This window comes from Vulpes vulpes, chromosome X (genome assembly GCF_048418805.1).
Source record: "Vulpes vulpes isolate BD-2025 chromosome X, VulVul3, whole genome shotgun sequence".
NCBI classification, from domain to species: Eukaryota; Metazoa; Chordata; class Mammalia; order Carnivora; family Canidae; genus Vulpes; species Vulpes vulpes.
The window spans coordinates 15,816,124-15,832,250 of record NC_132796.1 but is presented as its reverse complement, the minus strand read 5'-3'; the positions used below and the strand labels follow the sequence as shown (position 1 = coordinate 15,832,250).

Genomic DNA, 16,127 nt, shown 5'->3' with positions numbered 1-16,127 from the left:
GTTATAAGACTTGATTTTGGAAAAAAGAAATTTCAGGATGGGCCCCATCTTTTCTGTTCCCATTAAAGGATTCTGGTTCTTTGTAGTTGCAGTCTTAATACTCTGACTTTTGATACTTATCATGGCAGGAGTATCACCTCAAATCAGTCACCTGAGTCAGCAAAACCTGCCTCCTGCAGTGTTGAGAATTTTCTTCTTAGACAATGGGAACCCTTTAGCAACTCCACATAATAATGGGTTTGGTTCTCTTCTGGATGCCTGAATAAATACTAAATGTATAGTCCATTTTCTAAAAGTCATGCATTGTGTTATACAGTAGTATTTTTTTATACTTCTCACATTCATGAATTAAAGTAGCCCCTCACAAACTAGTATGGGTTCCATGGAGGAAGACATATGTATGTTACTACAGCTAAAATACGTGCTACATGTTTTGTGTTCTTAATCCTATACATTTAAAATGTGCATTTTTAATTTTTTTAATTTTTAATTTTTTTATTGATGTGTAGTTGACAAACTATTACATTAGTTTCAGGTATATAACACAGTGTTCAATGAATCTTTGTGTTATGTTCATCACAAGTGTAGCTGCTGTCTGTCACCACACAACATTATTACAATACCATTTACAATATTATGTATGCTGTACTTTTCCTCTCTGTGACTTATTCATTCCACAACTGGAAGCCTATATCTCACACTTCTTTCACCCATTTTGCCCATCTCCTCACCCCTTCTCCTTCAGCAACTATCAGTTTGTTCTCTATGGGTCTTTTTCTGCTGTTTATTCATTCTCTTTGTTTTTCATATTCCACATGTAAGTGAAATCATACAGTATTTGCCTTTCTCTGACTTATTTTATTTATCATGATACCCTCTAGGTCCATCCATGTTGTCACAAATGGCAAGATCCCATTCTTTTTTATGGCCAAGCAATATTCTACTGTATATATGTATCATATTTCTTTAACCATTCATCTATTGATGGATGCTTAGGTTCCTCCCATATCATGGCTATTGTAAATAATGCTGCTATAAGCTGGAGTGCATATATCTTTTTAAATTAGCATTTTCATTTTCTTTGGGTAAATGCCCAGTAGTAGAATTGCGAGATTGTGTAGTAATTCTATTTTTAATTTTTTGAGGGATCTCCATACTGTTTTACAGGGGCTGCACCAATTTACATTCCCACTAAGAGTGCACGAGGATTCCTTTTTCTCCACATCTTTGTCGCTTATTTCTCCACACTTATTTCTTGGGTCTTTTATTCTAGCCATTTTGACAGGTGTGAGGTGGTATCTCATTGTGGTGTTGATTTGCATTTCCCCGATGATGAATGATATTGAGCATCTTTTCATGTGTCTGTTGGCCATCTGTACATCTTTGGAAAAATGTCCATATAAGTCCTCTGCCCAAAACTTGTATTTTTAAAATGGTAAGAGGAACTTTAAAAAAAAACTTTAGGGATGTCTGGGTGGCTCAGCAGTTGAGCATCTGCCTTTGGCTCAGAGCGTGATCCTGGATTCCCAGGATCGAGTTCCACTTCGGGCTCCCTACATGGAGCCCTCTTCTCCCTCTGCCTGTGTCTCTGCCTCTCTTTCTCTGTGTCCCTCATGAATAAATAAATAAAAATCTTTTAAAGGGGATCCCTGGGTGGCTCAGCATTTTAGCACCTGCCTTCAGCCCAGGGCGTGATGCTGGAGTCCCGGGATCGAGTCCTACATCGGGCTCCCTGGATGGAGCCTGCTTCTCCCTCTGCCTGTGTCTCTGCCTCTCTCTCTCTCTCTCTCTCTCTGTGTGTGTGTGTGTCTATCATGAATAAATAAATAAAATCTAAAAAAAGAAATCTTTTAAAAAATAAACTATAAAGTATATTAACCCATACCAATACTTTTTTCATGCAGAATTATACTACGCAGAGAAAAGATGACACTACTCACAAACCTTTTGGAGTTGAGGGAAGATGTCAAAACACAACAGGCTTTAGAGGACGTTTTAAGGTACTGGGTGTTATTTTCCATCTAATTCTAGCTTTGGGTTTATGCTTTGAACATAATGTTCTAAGTGTTAGTAAATTAAAAGTTGCTTTTGTGATATTTCAAATAGTAGCCATAAACTAATATTTCTGGACATAAATTTGTAGTTAACTGTAATCAGTTTTTTTTTTAACTGTAATCAGTTTAATGACAACCCCTTTCCTCAGGACTTGAGTTTCAAATATTTTTTTTAACCAATAGAACCCTTTTTCAAAGATTATATGGAAAACACAAATATATAAAACAGGTGCACATGGAGTGGCTCTAGGTGAGGAGGCAAACAAGGTCCTCGACCTTCCCTTTAAGCCTACCCCTTTACCTCTAAGATGTAAATGCATAGCTTTGTAGCTTCCAGGGTCTACAGACTGAAAAATCCTGCACATAGGTGTATAGCCCTCAGAGTCCTTCTGCATCATCTGAGAAAGATTCTGGTCTAGTAAACTTTGTTAAAGCCTGTTTCATCACATTCTAATTATTTGTACAGCTATGTCTGATGTAAGTGATTAGTTATTCAGAACACCTCATCCCACAGACATATGGAATAAGAATTACAGTGTGTGAAGTACTATATTTCTCTCTCCTTGTTCTCAAAAGTTGACATACTTTTTGGAGTGTCTGGGTGGCTCAGTCAGTTAAGCATCTGACTTTGGCTCAGGTCATGATTGAGGGGTCCTGGGATGAAGCCCCACATTGGGCTCTGTGCTCAGCAGGGAGCTTCTCCCTCTGTCTCTTCCTCTGCCCCTACCTCCAACTTGTGTGCATGCTCTCTCTCTCTCAAATAAATAAATAAAATCTTTTTTTTTTAAAAAAAGACGTTGACATATGTTTTAAATCCATTTTGACTGAAGTTCCTTCTTATGATAGGTACTTTATTAATATATTTTTTAAAGATTTTATTTATTTGAGAGAGAGAGAGCAAGAGAAAGAGCATGAGCAGGAGGGTGGGGGCTGAGGGAGAAGGAGAAGCAGGCTCCCCCACAGAGCAGGGAGCCCAATGCAGGGCTCGATTCCAGGACCCTGGGATCACAGCCTGAGCCAAAGGCGGACACTTAACTGACTGAGCCACTCAGGTACCCCACTTTATTAATATTTTTAACTCTACAGTATCTCTCCTTTCCCTTGAAAGAAAGGAAAATAATCTAGGGTTTTTTGTGAAAGCAGCAGGCAGGCTAGATAGTTAGCTCATTAGGAGGAAGTTAATATGAGCATAAATGTAGTATAAACTATCCCCAAAGTACAGACTAGGAGGTAGTTAAGTGGTCTTCTATTAATACCTGGCTTGTTGAGAGGCCTAATTTCTAGATGTCAAAATTTTTTTTCATTTGTCACAACACAATTTGAAGGCATTGTGTAGATAACGTTTTTTTTTTTTTAAGATTTTATTTATTTATTCATGAGAGACACAGAGAGGCAGAGACATAGGCAGAGGGAGAAGCAGGCTCCCTACAGGGAGCCCAATAGGAGACTCGATCCCAGAACTCCGGGATCATGCCCTGAGCTGAAGGCAGACGCTCAACCACTGACCCACCCAGGCTGCCCAGAAATACACGATTCTTAATAATAAAATCAGGGAAGAAATAATCCTTTCTAAGAAAAGGAGCTATTTCATTAAAATTTGCTTTGTGGGCATTCCGGGTGGCTCAGTGGTTTAGCACGTGCCTTCAGCCTCAGGGCAGATCCTGGAGACCTGGGATCGAGTCCCACGTCGGGCTCCCTGAGTGGAGCCTGCTCCTCCCTCTGCCTGTGTCTCTGCCTCTCTCTTTCTCTCTCTCTCTCTCTCTCTGTCTCTCAAGAATAAATAAATAAAATCTTTAAAAAAATAAATAAAATTTGCTTTGTAATGGACTAATTCAAAGCAAGATAGTAATCACTTTATTAGATATGTAAAAATGATCAGTATAAATTTCAAAATTAGCTCTTGATATGTCAAGTTTGCATGGATAGTTTTAATAGAACTATAGTGTCTCATTATAATTCTGTTTTACCTGAATTTTTTGTGGCCTTAAGAAAGTAACTGGAAAATATGCCTGGCATAAATGCTTTTTTAAATAAAGTAATGTGCTTCATTATACATGACATACTCATTTGTTAAATAATTGTGGAAAGAGGAATATACTTTGTTTTTATTTTTTTTTTAAAGATTTTGTCTATTTATTTGAGAGAGAGAGTGTGTGACACATGAGCACACTCATGGGGAGAGGGAGAGGGAGAAGCAGACTCTCTGCTGAGGAGGGAGCCTGACATGGGGCTCAATGCCAGGAGCCTGAGATCATGACCTGAGCTGAAGGCAGATGCTCAACTGACTGAGCCAGGCATCCCTGTATAACTTCACTTCATCTTATAATCACTCCATTATAACCTACCATTTGTACATTTCCCACATGGGAATCAAACAAATATTCATTGTCTTTTTATGTCTGTTATAATACTAGGCAGTGTGTGGGCCATGAAATGGTCTTTTTCAATGTAAACTCTTGAAAATATTTGCTGTAATGGTATTGTTATAGTAAAGAAAGATTGGCTTGAAGATACTGACAGGAATAGAGGTTTGGAGGGGCACCTGGGTAGTTCAGTCTGTTAAGCATCTACTGTTGGTTCAGGTCATGGTCTCAGGGTCCTGGGATGGAGCCCCATGTTATGGGGCTCTGTGCTCAACAGGGAGTCTGCTTGTGTCTGTCCCTCTCCTTCTGCCCCTCCCTCCACTTGTGCTCTCTCTCTCTCAAATAAATAAAAAAAAATCTTTTTAAAAAATTGCTTTTATGTAATTTTTTTTAAAAATCATTATATGAAATAAACTACAAGGCTCCTTTGAAGAAAACATACTTTATAAGCATCATTAACCTCTTTCCTTTTAATTTACGTCGTGCCTAGAATCAAGGGTGGCTCCGAGTACCAGACATTTTTCCATTTCTTATACTAATAGATTTGGAAGCTGTAGTTTTTACATTTCATTTTTTTTTCTTTACAGACCAACTTTAGAGGTGGCAGATTCCAGCCCCATTATAAATCAGGCCTAGTACAGAAGAGTTTATACATTCAGGCTAAATATCAGCGTTTACGATTTGCTGGCCCAAGGGGATTTATCACTAATAAATTCAGACAAAAATTACTGAGGAAAAAAAAGGTTAGTTGCATTATGATCATTTAAAAATGTAGAGTGACTTTTGAACTCCTAAATTATCTATGTTTAATAGATCAGGTGTTTTTTTAATATAATTTTGACGTAGGTTATAATCTAGATCTCATAGATGTTCTTATTGCATGATATTTGAAGAAAAAGTTCAAAGAGTGATGGTAATAGAGTTGTGAATGTTAAAATGCTTTTTGCTGTTATGCCTCAAATACTGTGAATATGTCAGCTATTTGAACTTTTTACTTTGGAATGTCTGTTATATGTGCTCGCTTTGGCAGCACATATACTAAAATCGGAATGTCTGTTGTATGATTCATCTTTGAAATGGAAATTCAGGTAAAGACTCTTAACTGATATATTTAGCCCTATACAATGTGAATTATCTAAGTACCAAAAAATATTGAACTGACTGTATAAAAAGGGCACACAATTACAAAATATACTAACTTTTCTTTTCCTCCATTCATGTGTTTTTTTATTGTGATTAAAATACATATAACAAAATTTGCCATTTTATCCATTTTTAAGTATACAATTCAGTGGTAGTAATTACATTCATAATGCTTTGCAACCATCACCACATGTGCTAACTCTTAATAAAAAGTTTCTTGATAATTTGAATTTTGTTCTCTTTTAGTTGTGGATTGATTTTATTTAAATTTGTCATATTGGTATTTAAAAATGCGGCATAAATATGATATAAAATTACATTCTACACATTACATTTTAAATGAGAACAGTAGCATTACATCAGTTAAGTGAGGCATGTTTGCCAATTTTCGGACTTATTTTTGTTAATTTGGGGCTATATTTTCTCTGAGAAATATGTGTGTATCCATTGTTGCTATCAAATGGTCCAACTGTGGTTTTCTTAATTTTCTAACCATAAATGTTTCCTTGAATATTCATACTTGTGAAGCCCTTACACTGAGCTTGCTTAGTGATTTTAGTAAAACTTATTTTTCAAAAGATGGACTAGTAGAATGAAATTGACAACTGTTTTTTTAAGTTTTAGAGGTAACAGTATCTTCTGTAACTTCTCTCACCCTGCCCCCTACCCCCCAATTTTAACTGAAGACTTGAGGTGAAGTTTTTAATTTCACCATGTATGTTACTCTTGATGTTATTGATGTTATGAAAGCCATGTCTTCTTTGTAAATATAAATGAACTGGACACGTTTTCCCCTCTTGTCCACCTCCCTGCTGTCAGATTGAGTTGCTGCTTTCCTTCCTGTCTCATGTGGCAAGTTTCCCTGCAGCAGATCTCGGTATATGTCCCCAGTCACAGTTTAGCAGCCTGGCTGTTTGCAGGGAGGCAAGTCATTGATTTCTACTCAAGGCGGAAGGCTGAGGCAAGCCTTATTATCAGTTGCAAGGTTGGATTTCAGGTACTTGTTGTGTTTCTCTTCTGTTGGCTCTGTGTTACCTTCCTTTGACTCCATTTTTACCTCCAGTTTTTAGATAACTGGGGGTTCCTGAGTGCTTGACTGCCTCAGCCTGCAGTTTCTATATGCTCATTGAACTTGTACCATTTAGTCATTCTTTTCTCAGACTTACCATGCCCATTTCTTACTGACCACCCAGTTCTTCCCGACCACTTGACCACTAGCCTCACTTAATAGCAAATAGAAACCAGACATCAAGCCTTCATCCTAGGATATAAGAAGTATGTCCTAGAAGGGCACCTGGGCGGCTCAGTTAGTTAAGTGGCCAACTCTTGATTTTGGCTCAGGTCATGATCTCAGGGTCTTGAGCTTAAACATCCACCCCCCCACACTCCCCAGCACCTGTCAGGCTCCATGCTCAATATGGAGTCTGCCTGAGATTCTTTCTCTCCCTCCCCTCGGCTTGTGCTCTCGCGGTCGTGCTCTCTCTCTCTCTCTCTCTCTCTCAAATAAATAAAATCTTTAAAAAAAAAAAGTGTGTCCTAGAGGGAGCCATAAGCTGCTATGAGTCTTCAGCTTAGGGCATTGGCTTTTGTATCATCATTCAAAATGTAGCCATTACAGTTAAGGTCCAGTGCAGCTCATAGCCTGCCTTCCTTTTGCCTTTCACTACCATCTTGAGTGCTTTAGAAGTATTCCCAACACACTGCACTTTTTAACAAACGGTGTCTTCTACATTTTTCTTAGGCCTACCCTTCTGGATGCTACTTCATGTCTTTGTATTGTAACTACATTGACAGGGGCCTTTCCATTCTGGCTACTGTCAGTGCCTACAAGCAAAGCATAAGTAGGCTTTTTATACATTTGTGTTTGAACAAGGCCCAGCTCTACAAGTATGACATGAAATTAGGTACATACCCTGGTATTAGCTCCCTACTTAACAGTTGAGCTCCACACACCTCAACCTTTAGAGAAAGAAATGAGGCATTGCAGTTCTTTGTTTCTGCCAACATCTGAGGTAAGGTACTTAAGGCTTACCTGGCCTTTGGACTGTCCCAGTAGTATTGTGCTACTCTGAAACCCCATTCCATTGTATAAACTGATGACTTAGATCTATTACTTCATCTCACCTCATCCTTTATGCCCTAAAGAAAAGAGATGCAGGCTTGGAGCCTTTGGTTTTTTCTAGTGTTGCTTACTTCCTCTTTCCCTTAGATTAGGGACACTTGTGCTCATATTGACTTACTGAATATGAGGTACCATTTATATCACTTTTAATCTCAAGCTTCTATATTGGAGGGAACTTGAAAGGTCCTGTCCTGGAGAGAAACCATAGTCTGGGCAGTATCTGTGCACTGCTTTGACTTTTTGCCCTAGTAGGGAGTTCATTCTTTTTATTGTTATTAGATCACCACCTAGATTAATTAAAGATACATGACCAATTAATCTAGGTGTCCTGAACCTGCTTGAGCTTGAAATTAGATATGAACCTACACATTCATACATGTCTCATAGTCCAGGAAAGCTTAGATTGATCTTGTCTGGACTGCTCACTCCTCAACCATGTTGAAATGACTGGCTGATCATTTATGGCTTGAAAGTCTTGTGATGCTCATCTGTAGTATGATCTGGATACTGTGCCATCAAACATGTGCTTCCTCTCTCTGACACCAAATGGTCTCAGAGAGGAGTGGGGGAAATCCTAGATGTGCTCCTAATAGGTCTTCTTATCCCACTTAACAAGAGTGGTTTTGGCTCCCCAGGTGCCTGCAAAGTATCAAGATTCCCAAGAAGTATTAAGTACAGAACTGAAATTCTTCCTCCTAATTTATCCGGTGCTTCTCATTATTAATCCCTTTCTGACACCCAGATTCCCTTTTACTGTGTCACCTTTCTCTTGAATTCTGTGCTTGGGCTAGAAGATGAGGGGGTGGGAGGAATGTCTGTTACCACCTGGAATAAGGCTAGTCTTTAATTCACATTCACAAGTGATCCCCTTAAATATCCTCTGCTCATTACAAAATTTTCAGAAACTCTTGAGGGTCTGAATATGCACTACAGTAGGACAAAGAATGCAGTAGAAATTCATGAAGCCACCTCTGAGAACATTGCCTCTAAAAAAAATCATAGCAGTGTGTGTTCAGTCAGGGAGACCTAGAGTTCCTTAGCGTCATAGATTTTCTAGCGGTTCGCAGGGTACCTGTCAGTGAGGTGCCTACCAGAGCCCTTCCCATGGATACAAAGGGGAAAAAGGAGAGAGCGCAATGACACTGCAAGAAGGAAGTTAAAGACTGGGATCTATGGCCATTGGGGTTGAAAAAACCCTTGAAAGTTCTAGAGTATAAAGATAGAATGGGAAGCAAGATCAGGTGACTCAACAGGAATCTGTTACACACCTGCTATGTCCCTGGAGCTGAAGTGTGCCAGGGTGGTATCATCACCTTCAGACAGTTGTGACTTCTGGAGCTTCCAGTTTCATTATCTATCTCTCTGACTTCTTTGTCTTGTTTGGTGGTTTCTCTCCTTCCATGAAGCCTTTAAAAAATACAAGCGTTCTCTAGCATTATATTCTTTCTTCTCTTTATTTCTTCTACTTGCCTTGATTGCCCTCACGTCTTCCCAAGGTTCTAGCCATTACCTCTGGTGATGTCTTTAGCTCTATTCTCCAGAGCTCCACATTTCCAGCTGCCTCCAAGATACCCTCATACCCTGAAGGCACCTCAAATTCAGCATGTCCAAAATCAGACTTTCATTGGTACAAACTATAGCATGTGTGACCCTTAAAAACACGATGCTGAGTGACAGGAGTCAGTCAAAAAAGACCACATATTGTATAATTCCATCTATACGAGATACTCAGAATAAATGAAGCCATAGAGACAGAAAGTAGATTTGCAGTAGCCAGAGACTGGGGGGTTAGGGGAGAATAGGGGTGTGTGTGCCTGCTAACAAGTATGGGGATTCTTTGTGGCTAGGAAAATACTCTAAAACTAGTTGTAGTGTCTGATGGTTGCACACCTCTGTGAATATACTAAAAAACTATTGAATTGTGTGCTTTAAATGGGTGACCTGTATGGTGTATGAATTAGATCTCATTAACACTGTTAAAAATAAAATCAAACCCACTCTTCTCCCCAGGCCACTGGTTTCTCCTTGCAGCTAGCCAGCCAGCTAGAAAATTTTCCTACTAATCCTCCTAGTTCTCCTTCCAACTTTAGCCAGTGCAAGTCTTTCTCTCACTCACCCATTACTTCATTCATCTCATTCCTTTTAATGGCTGTATATTATTCCATTCTATGTTTAACATACCCTGAAATTTTGAAAAATTATGCATACTTGCATACTTTTAGGTCAGTATCTAGTAGTTTTTTGTCATAAGTTTAAATTGTCATAAGGGGTATAATTTCTGGCATATAAAAACTGAGAGTCTTAACTAAAACTGTTATATTATTCTTTGGAAGCTCTTCAGTGGAACCTGCACACCACAGAAATTTGATGATAACACCATTCATTTTCTAAAATATGCAAACAACCTCTTTTAAAGTATTTTGTGTCATTCCCTTGTCTTTGCCTTAAATTTGGATATTATTCTATTTACCTCATAGATTTTTATGTCAATATATGTCAAAGTTGACATATATTGTAATAGATTCTGTGCTCTTAGGTGTTAAATATTTCCTCTGCATTGAGTTAACGTTATAGTTGATCAAAGTAGCATAAATATATTACAGGTTTTGTTAAGTATTGACTAGACAAAAGTCGTATTGGAAGTGAATTATTTATTCTTTTCAATTAGTTCATGTAGTCACATACAAATGTTACTTACTGCTAATAGAATAATATCGTGTTCTAAGTATCCATTCTATTTTTTCTTTTTATAAATGTAAGTCCTGAGAAACCTTGTCTGCATAACCATGTAGATGAAAATGAAAGGACTTTTTTTTGTAGCATTGCTACTTGGTTCTTTGGACTCACTCTGAATTATAGGCCAAAAAATCACTTAGTGATCTGTCATCAAAAACTATTTTGAATGTTCTTTTACTGACAGCTTGATTTTGTCCTTCAATTTTATTAAACAAAAGCAAAGAATCAGAAGCCATGTGGCTTGCAGAAGTATGCTATTTATTACTAGCTGCTAGGGTGGACTCATTTTCATGACACCATCACCAGTATCTACAACTGTCCTGTTTGGGGGATCTTTAGGTAATGCAAAGTAGTAAAATTCAGAATGAGAAGGTGTATCTTTCTCATATGAAATGGGAGGTGAGGCACCAGCCCTAACCAGTTGTGCAGACAGGTTAATTTTGGAAAGTGAACACTGGGAATTTGAAGATCTAGCTATTACTTCTTTCCAAACTCTCTGTCCCCACATGCTCCTTGGAAAGTCTTCATATGTTCCTAATGGTAGGCATACCCCAGTTTGATAATTGCCAACTTACTTAACCAAGCCTCTGTTGATGACTTTGGAATAGCTTACAGGTTTCCTTTATTTTTGGTAGCACCACTGGGAACACTGACATTTTGGTACCTTGTCATATTCTTCTTTTTATTCTTTATACTCTGACCAGAAGTACACGAAAGGACCTGTTTACCTATACCCTCACCAGTACTCTATGTTATTATTCTTTATTATTGTCAATCTAATAGCAGAAAATACTTCTCATTTATCTTTCTTTGATTATTAATGATATGAGCATATTTTTATGTGTCTGTGAGTCAATTGCATGCCTTCCCTCAATTTCCTTATTTCTGTGCTTTGCCAGCATTTCTTTTGAGGGATAGTACTTTTTCTTATTTATTTGTGAGAGCTCCTGATTTACTGAAGGTGTTAACCTATCATACATTTTGCTGGTATTTATTTTATGTTGGTCTGTTGTTTGTGGTAGCTTTTACAACACAAAACTTGTAAATGTTCAAGTGTCTATTTGAGTTGGTCCAGTAAAGGCTTAGAGATTTCATATCATACTTATCCTTATAAAAATTCCTTATAGTGTTTCCTTTAAGTGGTTTTATGGTTAAATTTTAAAATACATATTCATTCCCTCTAGAATTTATTTTTATAATACAGTGTGAGTTGGAATCAAAATTTTTTCCCAATGGATCATCAGTATTTTTAAACACCATTTATTGAATAATATGTCCTTTCCCCACTGATTGAAAATGCCACCTTTAGTGTGCACTACATTCTTCTGTATTCCTCATCTGCCTTTGGAATCTTTGAAGCCTCAAATTTGTTTCCTTGCCTGCTGTGATTGCTTATTCTGTCCATTCACTACTAGCACAGTTATTGTCCCAAAACACAGATTGAATCATGTCACTCTTACACAAACCCCTTCCAAGGAGTCTGTTACTTAGAAGAGACTGGACTTTTTTGCCAGTTCCAGCCCTCATAAGCTGCCTTTCTAAGCACAATTCTTCATTCTTCAGGACCCTCTGCTTTTTTGGAGCATAACATACATTTTCATGTATTTGTATCTTTGTTCCTGCTATTCTCTTACCTGGAAATAGCCTTCTGATTCTCATCATTTTCTTATTAAACCTTAAACCTTTCCTTTTAAGACCCACTATAAAGCCTTACCAAAGCTCTTGTTTATTTGGTCTCTGACTGTTGCTGTTTACCTTCCTGTTTCCCCAAATAGATGATCGGCTCCTTGAAGATAGAGGGTACCTCATTAGTCTTCTTTTTTTTATTAGTCTTCCTATCTTCTCCTTTTTGCCTTTTATGTAGTCTGTTTTCAGAAAATGCCTGTTGAATAGAATCAAATCTAACCATATATATACACACGCTCTCACACATCTATTTATAGCTCTAAAAAGTTGGTGAATGGTAGCCATTGTGTCAGCGTCCCCAAGACTAGTCCCAGGTTTGGTGATTTGCTAGGAGAACTCAAAGGACTCAGCATATGGTGGCACTCACAGCTGTGATGTGGTACAGTAGAAAGCTGCACAGAACATCAGCAGAGGGAATTGGCACACAGGCAAAGTCCCAGTGCCAGAGGACACCGGGTGCAAGTTTCCAAGAGTCCCTCTCCTAGTGGAGTCACACAGGACGTGCTTAGTTCCCCCAGCAATGAGCTGTGATAACATATGTGAAATGTTCCCAACCAAGAAAGCTCATTAGAGACTCAATGGCCAGGGTTAATCGAGGGCTGGTCACATGAGCTCCCCCTACCAGTTACATACCCGAACTCCAGACTCTCAGAAGGAAAGCAGGTGTTCAGCATAGACCATATTGTTTGCATAGTTTAGACGCTCATCAGTGGTGGGGATCCTCCCCAAATCTAAGTTCCTGGCTGATAGCCAAGGGCCAACCTCGGAAGTAGGCCTTTCAAAGGATAGCAGTCAGGTATGCTATATTAACTCATCGCATAACCCTAGTTTTGAAGAGCTTAATTTCACAGATGGCAAATGTCTAAAGAGAGGAAGAAAAATCAATATGTTAGGAATGGCCAGGGAAAACATGCTCAGTACCTTGATGTTTTACTCTCCTCTTACAGAGGAGGTAAACTGAGTCATGGAGAATAGCAGAGCATAGAAGGGACTACAGCCAAAGATCCATATTTGGTGGCAGAGCGTAGAGAGTTGGGTAAAGATAGCAGTGTGCAGGTTACTGAAGGCCTCACAAACGAGGTAAGGTATCGAAGATACGACGTATGAGGTAGAACAGCTTGCTAGACTGAAGAGAAAGTATTGCTGAGGATGATTTCTTGGTGAGTGGTGGGTACGCAGGGTTCTGGGGAGGAGACGAGGTGCAAGAAGACCCACAAGGGAGCATTGGCAGTGATACCAGGTGTCCACTTAAGAAAACCTAGTCCAGCCTGGTGCTCATATACCAAGGTCAGCATCCTGTTTAAAGTAGGTTTCCAAATAATTGGAAGAATGGAGGGATCGAGCTGAGAGATGGTGTGGAAGAAGCTATGTCAAGGGTGAATGTGATCCAGAATAATTTTACATTTGTAAAATCAAGATATTTCAGTTGAAAAACTTTAAAGAATTATTATAGTCAGAGTTTCCTTTTAAAGTTGTGAATAGGCAACAGATATTTTATTTGGTGGACAAAATATATGGTTTTGTATTATGTGACCAGTGAGGAAATGGGACACAATGAAGTCTACCTCTATTTAAAGGAATGATGTTGACTGTGTGTGTGTGTGTGTGTGTGTATCTGTATATATATATATATATATGTATTTTGCACATTTCATAATTAACTAAAATAGAATAAGAATTATCTATCAGCACTGCTTTTGTTTGGAATTAAATGTTTCCATACTAATGTAATGACAAAAAATAAATCAACTTTTAAATTTCTTTCAGTTTTAATAATGTAAGATCCTATTAAAAGGTAAGGATATATGTATTAATAAATATCTTTAATGTCCCAGAAAAACATGCCATTTACCATTTTTGCTCTTTTATTAGTTGCATGGTATTCTGTCCAGTTTGTGGTTGGTAATTTAATATTTCGCATAGCATCACAGTATAGAATCCACATTCATTACCCTCTTTAATCACAGTTTTATTGTTGTGAATTCCTTTTCCTTTGTTTACGGAAGACTTACATCTTTTTATGTTGTAAGTAACTATCCGAAAGCAAGAAAGCTTCCCCCCTCCCAGACTCCCAATAGCTTTCTCTGCTGTCACCCAAGCTAGAAGAGTCCATGTCAATTTAAAATTAAAGATGCCATATGATGTCAAAGATAAAATTCCAGTTTGGGATTGTGTGTATCACATCAGGCTCCGTGTTGAGTTTTAAGAGTCTTGAATTTTTTTTTAAATTTTTTTTTATTTATGATAGTCACACAGACAGAAAGAGAGAGGCAGAGACATAGGCAGAGGGAGAAGCAGGCTCCATGCACCGGGAGCCCGATGTGGGATTTGATCCCGGGTCTCCAGGATCGCGCCCTGGGCCAAAGGCAGGCGCTAAACCGCTGCGCCACCCAGAATTTTTTTTTTTTATGATCCAGTGAAACTCCCCCAAATAGCAAAATGCCTTTTCATCAACTTACTAATAACCAGCGTAGAGTGTCTTATTATTTTCTTTGTCCTACTGACTTAACCATTTAATATCTGCTTTGATGTGTTCTGTTGTTACTTTGCGTCTTTGGGGTTCCACATACCTTTGTGGGGGTCTTGGCTGCGAGTAGTACTACATGAATTAAAATAGCTTAAAATTGCAATGTTAAGAGAACTCTAGCTCAGATGTTATAACTGACTCTTCTTTTGAAGTCTGTATTTCTTTTGTTTTCTCTCAATAGGAATATGCAAACATTGCCACAACAATCTAATCTGGAATTATTACAAATGGAAACGACACTACAGGATGATATTTGGGAGCACCTCTTTTTGTCAGGAGTTAGAATTGGCACTAAAGCACTAATACTGTAACTTTCTTGATAAAATAACTTTATTTTTCTGTAGTGGAATGCTGCAACTTTTTTACACTTAATTGCTTTTAAATTACAGTATTCAATTTAGTTGAATATTAAGTTGTATTAACTGCAGTTTCTTTTGCAAAAAGTTTCAAAAGGGCATTATTGATGCATTTTTTTCTGAGCATGGTTTCATAGAGAATTTAACTGAGTTATATCTAGATGTTTCTATGTTGAAAGTTTTGCTTATGTAATAAAAACAAAAACAAAAATATCTGAATTGTATAGTGTCTGTACATGAAAGAACTTGAAACAGTGGCCTTATAAGTAGCAAATTTTATATCAGATTTTTCTTTTTTCTGATGACAGTTTGGCTTATAACTTGAAATTTTCTTAAGTTTCTTAAGATCAAGGCCTATATAATTTATACATTTCATATTATAAGAAGGCACGAGAAAAGGTGCTTCAAAATTTCCATCAGGTAGTTATGAATGCACTGAATTTTTACCAATTGGTTCATTCTGTTTTTTCCACCACTGTTTGCTCTTTCCAATTTCAAAATGCTATTGTGGAAAATATGTAAAGATTTTGTAATTTATATTCCATCTTACTTTCCCTCAGGGCAAGCTTGTGCATATCATATTTTTAAAGGCTTTTTAAAAATCTTACAGACAAAATCTCATATTTGGAAATTGTACTTTACTACTACAGCATTATACATTTTGCAAGCACCTGTTATAAAGTGTTTATTTTAAGTTCAATTGTATTGAGTATCTACTAGCATAAGATAAAATTGATGGGATTTTAAATGATATTTTAGGTCCTGGTACCTTATTATCTTTATGTTTTCTTTGTTCTGCATAATAGTACGTATACATTCCCAATTAAAATTTTGTGAAATGTTTATTTGTAATAAAATAAAATACTGTGCTCCTTCTGCTTGAAGAAGTTACTTGCCAGTTTGTGAGAACATTATTTTAATTTCATATGAGAATTACAGCGCTGAGTAGGACCTGTTGATATTTAAAATCGTTTTTCACTTACAAAGGCAGAACTTCTAAAGCCAAAATCTGGTAAGAATTTGATTTCTTATGCCTGGATTATGAAAAATCTTACTACAAACATTTAATTTTTTTTTTATCTTTGTAAGATAGGGCCGCCTTTCCTTATAGTGGTTCAGTAATAAGTGAGGGGAAGAGTA

General features: G+C 37.6%; 1 protein-coding gene across 5 annotated transcripts in view; it reads left to right on the top strand.

The window, feature by feature from the left end:
- BCLAF3 (BCLAF1 and THRAP3 family member 3) overlaps positions 1-15,878 on the top strand; it is a 60,607-nt gene extending 44,729 nt beyond the window's left edge. For 4 of the 5 annotated variants that reach the window (XM_025997478.2, XM_025997476.2, XM_072744662.1 and 1 more), the window contains exons 11-13: positions 1,905-2,000; positions 5,005-5,160; positions 14,813-15,878. In XM_025997478.2, coding sequence (XP_025853263.1) covers positions 1,905-2,000; positions 5,005-5,160; positions 14,813-14,842 — 282 coding nt within the window. In that variant the 3' untranslated portion in view covers positions 14,843-15,878. Of the gene's footprint in view, positions 1-1,904; positions 2,001-5,004; positions 5,161-13,871; positions 13,900-14,812 lie in introns of all 5 variants that reach the window. The other variant, XM_025997477.2, reaches the window with a different exon arrangement.
- The last annotated feature ends 249 nt before the right edge of the window (positions 15,879-16,127 follow it).